Raw genomic sequence first — 7,442 nt, forward strand, 5'->3', positions numbered from 1 at the left:
AAATATTTTTTAAAGTTTCTATCAATAATAAATAATGAACAATTGATCATTTATATAGAAAAGTATAGAGCACATACTAATTTACATTAATTTTTTGAATTATTTATAAGAAATAAACAACTAAAAGGACAGTTTTACAAGATTTTATCAATACCATAAAATAATAATAAATAAATAAATAAATTTTTTAATATTGAATTATATTTTCATATGAGATATCTTTTCATTTTTAAATATATTCATTCATTTTCCTTTTCAACTTCAAATCAAAACACTTCTTTGCATCTTAAAAAATATTTAAAAGCTTTAAAATTATTATATATAACATTTATATATTTCCTTTTTATTCAAAAGAATATTTATTATTTTTAAGAAGTTATTTCTTAAATTAAATACATTTTTTTTGAGGCTTTTAAAAATGAGCTTTTTGTTTATTTTGTTTACTGTTTGCTTTTATTTTTATATTTTACTTTAAAAAATATTTACTTTAATATTTATTCCTTTTGCTATCCAATCTATAAAAATTCTATTTGTTGACCTAGAGAATTCTGTTTTAGATTCTCATAATTAGCCCGTGTAGCTCAGTTGGTTAGAGCGCGAGTCTCATAATCTCGAGGCCGAGGGTTCGATCCCCTCCGCAGGCATTTTTTATTTTATTCCAAGGTGAAAATCAAACATAGCGAAAAATATTTCAAAATTTATTTAATTTCGTAAGATTGCTTGTGAACAAAAGAAAAGTTTTATTTTTTTCAATAAACAAATTCTATTAGTTGACCTAGTGTATTCCATTTTAGAATATCATAATTAGCCCGTGTAGCTCAGTTGGTTAGAGCGCGAGTCTCATAATCTCGAGGCCGAGGGTTCGATCCCCTCCGCAGGCATTTTTTTATTTTATTATAAACGAAGATAGAAAATTGAAAAACATATTTTTAACTTATAATATTAAATACTATTTCAAAAAATGACTTTTTTACTCAAATTTTAAAAGTTATCCTAGAGAATTCTGCTTTAGATTCTCATAATTAGCCCGTGTAGCTCAGTTGGTTAGAGCGCGAGTCTCATAATCTCGAGGCCGAGGGTTCGATCCCCTCCGCAGGCATTTTTTATTTTACTAAAATTGAGAATCGAATATATGAAATATAATTGCAATTTATTTAAAATATCATTAGATTGATAATAAACAAAAAAAGTTTTACTTTTAAAAATAAACATATTGTATTAGTTAACCTAGCATATTGCAATTTAGATTCTCATAATTAGCCCGTGTAGCTCAGTTGGTTAGAGCGCGAGTCTCATAATCTCGAGGCCGAGGGTTCGATCCCCTCCGCAGGCATTTTTTATTTACTAAAAAAAGACTGAAAATATAGAAAGAAATCATTTTTAAATAAATAAAAACTAATTAAAATAATTGGTTTTAAGTTCTAGGCACTTTTAATTATAACAACTGTCCATTTCATTTAAATACATTTGATTTAGCAAGTATATATATTTAGTAAAATATCAAATATAAAAGTACTTAATAAATGAATATATATATATATGTGTGTTAATTACAAAATAATTTATATTTTTTAAAAATTTTTAGTGAGAGATAAATTATAAGAAGGATTTTACGATGATTTCTAATAAAAATCAAAAGAAATTATAATTAGGAATAAAGTTTAAATAGCGAAAAAAGAAAAAATTTACAATGAGCTAAATGATTCTTAAAAAGTGATTAGGATTTAGTGAGAGTGAATAAATGAAAATAAAATTATTTTGAAAGAAAAATGATGAGCAATATTTTTTGTATTTTTTTGAATTTTTAAAATTGATTTTTATCTAAAAAATTAATTCAAAAGATTTTTTAAATTCTAATTAATTGAAAAATATTCTTTTTATTTTTCCTTAAGTTTTTAGAAAGTTAATTTTCCTATTTCTAAATATTTTTTATTATTTTTTTATAATTAATAAATTTGATAAATTTTCTCTTAAATATTTCACTAAAAAAGCAAAATATTTTTAATATAAAATGGATATTTAAGTTAAGTAAGAATATGATGAGCATATACAAACATAATAAAATTATTTTCTATTTAACTTCAATGAAAAATAGTTTAATGATGTAAAGGATAAAGAACAATTTTATATGGAGCTATACTAATAAATCTATTAATAAATTATTAATTATAAACTTAAAATTCATTTTAATTTACCTAAAGTAAATGAATACTAATCTGGTATGTGTTTTGTACTCAAAAGGCCATCTAACTCTAGTTTAGGAAGAATAATTAACGGTATGAATGCCTCTAAATATTATAATTGCTAGAAAGGTTTAGTATGCTATATAGGCCAATTAGCTTATCTTGATGGTTATTTCAGATACAATAAGACCTTAGGGATTAGAGTAGTCAGATTTGCTAGCAAAAATCAATTATAACTAAACGAGGATATACTCAAATACATAGACTTTGTTCTAATTCATATATTTGTTAGAGATATATCTGATGAAAATCAATTAAAATAAAGTGCATTTAAAGATGCAAATAATTGTTCAAGGAAGGTTTAATCACTATAAAACTATGATTATAATGGATATATGGAAAAAGAGTCTTCTGATTCTGAAGAGAAAACGTTTAATCCACGTTTGATAAAATATGAAAAATTAAACAATAATGCGAGATAATTAGTTAAATCATAGAGCTAAATGTACTTTGATGGGAGAGATATTTAATTAAAATTAAATGATGAAACATAAATACAGAGTAAATATGGATAAGAATAAAGACGAAAAATTATTTTAAAAAGTAATTAGATCAAGATAGTAAAAAAATAGTCAACAATAGAATAATAGAAATAGAATTTTGAATTTCCTTCATAGAAGATCATCGTTAAATAATAAAATGAGAGGATAATTACAAATATTTAACAAAAACAAGAAAATAGTTTATGCATGAATAGGGAATATAATTAATATTTGGGAGAAAATAACTAAATTTAATAGATGTTATTTTAACTATTCATATAAAACAATGATCTTTAATAAAAATTAATAGAAAAAGAAATCTCACAAAAAAAGGGAGAATTGATCGAGCTAGAAGCAAAATTATAAAAGCTAGTAGAGGAAAAAGAAGAATATATCAGGTCTCCAAAGTTGCTTAACTTATATTAAATGTTATCTAGTGAACAAAAAATTTAATTTAGCTGATGTTTTACATCTTTATTGCTAGTTAAAACTAAATATTTGAGATATTATTAATCTTTTTTGTTGTTAATATATTAAATTTATGTCTGTTGTTTATTTTTAAATGAATAATTAATTTTTATTCTTCAATTTATATAAAAAACAATATTTTTTAAATGGAATTATAATATTTAATCATGTTGTTTATTTTTGAAAATATTATCTTAAAATATTGTAATTAATTGTAATTTAAAATATTATTATTTAGCTAATTTCTGATGTAAAGCTAACTAACTAATTTGATTTTTGATAAAATTTAACTTAATATGCCTGATAGTATAAAGATACTTTCATAACTAAGCTAAAATGTTATCCCTATTATTATAGCAAGGATTTTATTTTATAAGAATTCTTAAACATATCAAAAAGTAATTAAAACAAAAAAAAATTGATTAGCTAGAAATTAAACAAAAAAGTAGAAATGAAAATAAAATTTAGTGTAGAATAAGAGCACAGCAAAGAAAATCATAATAAGAATATTTATATTTATAATTTACAAAAACAATTTTTTATATAAACAAAGATATAGAAGCTTACAACATGATGATATTTCATAAGATTTATCAACTACTAATTAATCGGGTATTTACCATGTATGATGGATTTCTAAAAAAGATAAATATGAAGCAGTGATATGCTTCGTAATTAAAAGTGAACCCTGTGTTGAGTTATCGATAATCATAAAGCTTGTAAGGTTTATATCATATTAATAAAAGAATAATTAATAAGAAATAAGTTTCTTACAAAGGTCTATTAGCATATCTAGATCGCTATTTTGAATCTGTATATTGTTTAGGGATTAGAGTATAGAACTTAGTATGTAAGAAACAGACTAAAGGAAGTTAACATTTCTTAAGTGTTTAGATATTACTTTAATCGATTGTTATCATAAGCACAAGTTTTTGAAGCATGTTTTAGTGATAAATCTTAAATTTATGATTTTAAAGAGTAAACTACATATAAGTTTAGTTATATGATTCAGATAAAAATTTTTGTTTACATCATCCTTCATTAAAATAAATAAAGTAATATAATGTAGAACAGGAAGTTAGTTGAATTAACTATAAATTTAAGATCGGATTCTTAGTGTATAAGTATCCTAATAAAGATTATAATGAAGAGGATATGCGCTTAATTTTAAAAGACCATCAATCTCTATCCTAAGTAATATTATATATGGTATGAATGGAGCGACAGCGTACAAAGGAAAGTTTGTCAAATAGGCGAATTAGTGTATCTCGATGACCGTTTAAAGTCTGATAAGAAATTAGGAATCAGAGTTGTAAAATTTAAAAATTAAAAGTATTACTAGGAAAATGAATGTTCACAATATTTTAAATATATGCTAACTCACATATAAGAGAGATATTACATAAAAAACTAATTAAATAAAAAGGTATACTAAATGATGGAATATGAAGATAAAGAGGACTCTGTATACATTATACCTTAGTAAGAATACATTATTTAAAATGAGCAACCTGTCAAAATAAATGTTTTCAATCAGCAGAATAATTTAAATTTTAAGAGGATTACAAGTCAGCAAAAGCAATTTATAAAAATGAAAAAAGTGTCTATGAAAAGCTTCTAAATTCATTTTTAAAATAAAAAAATTAGTAAAATTTTATTGGAGAATCAATTTAAGAAAAGCAATAGCAAAATTAATCCTACTAATTATAAATAATATTAAAGTAAAAATAAGAGAATATGACTAAACATAATTAATTTAAGACTAACAGCTCTAATTTAAATATAAAAATTGAAAAGAAGCCAAACAAAGTAAATAATGATTAAATCATTACATATCAATTGATTATCTAGAATAATGAAATCAAGTAATAATTATTGTAAAAATAAATTGAGTAAACGAAGAAATAATTACTAGATTAAGAATAAAAATTAATGCAATTAAGATAAGGAATTGAAAACTTAACGAAACATCCAAATCAAATAAATTAAAAAGAATATCTTTTAATTATTAAACTATATTTTTTTAAACTGTTTTAATTATTTAATAAAACTAAATCTTATTTTTTTATTTGCTTCATTCAATCTAGCAAAATTAAATATTTTGCATATTATTTTAAAAGTATTTAATAAATTATTTTATGATATCATTTTATCTTTCTTAAATATGAGTTATAATGAATTTTATTTTTTCTATAAATATTTAAGAGATGCAAATTTTATTTATTAAAAAATTTTAAGATTACTTCTTTTAATTTTAATTCTATCAAAGGCTATTATGAAATTTAATTTTGTTATTAATCTGCTTAATCTTCTAAATTTTCTATGCATTTAATTAAAGAAAATATTATTAATTTTCATGTAAAAAGTGTCTTTATATTTTGATGTTGCGAATGAATATCTTGCTTGTTATATTTTTAATACAAAATATTAAATTTCAAAATAATTTATAATTTTTTGATTTTTTAAATTAATTAATTAGTTAAAAGTAGAAAAAAATAATAAAGAATCTTAATTAGCTAGCTATATTCTAAAATGAATAACAATATCATAATTAAGAAAGAATAAGTAGATCCAATAGAAGAATAATAAGACTATTTTCATTTAGAATTTAGTGAAAAATATTTTAATAGTCTAGAAAATAAAGAAAAATATTATTTGGATGTTTATAGCCGCATTTATGATTTGATATAGAGTAAAAAACTAAAGATGTATGATGATTTTCCAAAATAAGTGATATATCAATCAGGAGTTTGTTATGCGGTAAAAAGACAAGTTAATTCATCATTAGATAGAATTATTATTAATATGAGTGGGTCTAGATATTATAGGTGCGATAAAGGAAAAGTTTATAACATAGGTTCTCTGGTTTATCTTGATGGATTTTTTAAATTTGATAAAAAGCTTGGAATTAGAGTGGTCAGAGTTTTTAGTAAAAGCTAAAAGCAACTTAACTAAGAAGTCTAAAAATTTATAGATATCATTTTAGTACACATATATAATAGAGATCTAGAAAATGGAAACTACAAATAAAAAACCATAGATGAAGTTTATAGCAAATCAAAATAAAATTATTAGAATAATGAAGATTCAAATAGCATGATAGATGAAGATCAATCAGATATATATGAATCAGAACCATATATGCCACCCTCTTAAATATAATAAAAACTAAACCAATAAGTATTATAAAAATCATTAAAAGAAAATTAAAATTAAGAAGAATTTGAATACATTGAACAACCTTAAAAAATAAAAGACAATAAAATAAACAAAGATGAGTCAGACCGCTTTAAATAGCTTTCTTTACAAAACTTGTAAGTAGACGTAATAGCAAATATGCCTAAATAATAACTAAAACCAGAGTTAAAATAGCAATAACTTTAGTAATAAGGCAATATTAATTTTGAATATAATTTAGATAGCTAATTAAGTTTAAAAAGTGAAATAAAATTAAATATAGACGAAAAAAACTAAGTTCAATAAGCGCTTTATTTATTATACATGCAAAATAATGAACTTTAGTAAATATTAACAAAAAGAGATATAGCATAAAAAAAGGCAGAGGTGGCGATGTTAGAATAAAAGTTAAATAAATTGGTTTAAGAAAAGGAATTATATACTTAATAACCATAGTAATTAAATATAGCTTAAATTATATAAAATAATATAAAAAAAGAAGAGTATGATAACTAAAATTGATACAAGGAACATTTGCAATATATTTTATTATGCAATTTTAGTAATTTTTATAGCAAAAAATTGTTTAACATTTGCTCGTCATATAATAGATAAGGGGAATTATTGCCGGTCAACCCATATTAATAACCATAAAACCAAAAATTTAACGTAATTATTTACTTCATTTAAAAAGTTTAATTTTAAGGAGGTAGAATCTTTTTATGGTATCTCAAGTACTAATATTATTATTAAAATTGTATTGTTAATTAATACAAATGAGTATACTTAAATATCTAAAATTAAAATATTTATATTAAAAATAAAACTAAATAAAAAAATGTAAATTAAAAAATTTTTTTGTTTGTAATTTATTTGTATTTAACTCAATTTCTTAATATTAAAAATTCTAAAATATTTTAAGATTAAAAAAATCAGATTAATAATAAATTGTCTATCTTTGGCTTTTATTTGATTAAATATTCATTAAATTGATCAGATAATTCTGATAAACTCAGTTTATTTTAAAATATTAAAAAAGTTCGCTAAAAAATAAATCAAAATAATTAAATGT

General features: G+C 21.4%; 3 protein-coding genes across 3 annotated transcripts; all 3 read left to right on the plus strand. All coding sequences in view use genetic code 6, as the record gives it.

Annotated features, from left to right (window-relative positions):
- Nucleotides 1-2,011: 2,011 nt before the first annotated feature.
- On the plus strand, nt 2,012-3,187 carry TTHERM_00912340 (hypothetical protein; the record flags this gene model as incomplete). Its single annotated transcript, XM_001020199.2, has 2 exons — nt 2,012-2,744; nt 3,036-3,187. The coding sequence occupies 2 exons, from the start codon at nt 2,012-2,014 to the stop codon at nt 3,185-3,187; spliced, it is 885 nt and encodes a 294-aa protein (XP_001020199.2).
- Nucleotides 3,188-4,196: 1,009 nt separating this feature from the next.
- On the plus strand, nt 4,197-4,934 carry TTHERM_000912349 (hypothetical protein; the record flags this gene model as incomplete). The annotated part of the gene is made up of 1 exon (XM_012798617.1): nt 4,197-4,934. The coding sequence occupies one exon, from the start codon at nt 4,197-4,199 to the stop codon at nt 4,932-4,934; it is 738 nt and encodes a 245-aa protein (XP_012654071.1).
- Nucleotides 4,935-5,677: 743 nt separating this feature from the next.
- Nucleotides 5,678-6,892, plus strand: TTHERM_00912350 (hypothetical protein; the record flags this gene model as incomplete). The annotated part of the gene is made up of 1 exon (XM_001020200.3): nt 5,678-6,892. Exon 1 carries the CDS (start codon nt 5,726-5,728, stop codon nt 6,890-6,892), a length of 1,167 nt encoding a protein of 388 aa, XP_001020200.3. The 5' UTR covers nt 5,678-5,725.
- Nucleotides 6,893-7,442: the final 550 nt, after the last annotated feature.

This window comes from Tetrahymena thermophila, assembly GCF_000189635.1.
Source record: "Tetrahymena thermophila SB210 genomic scaffold scf_8254576, whole genome shotgun sequence".
Taxonomy (NCBI): domain Eukaryota; phylum Ciliophora; class Oligohymenophorea; order Hymenostomatida; family Tetrahymenidae; genus Tetrahymena; species Tetrahymena thermophila.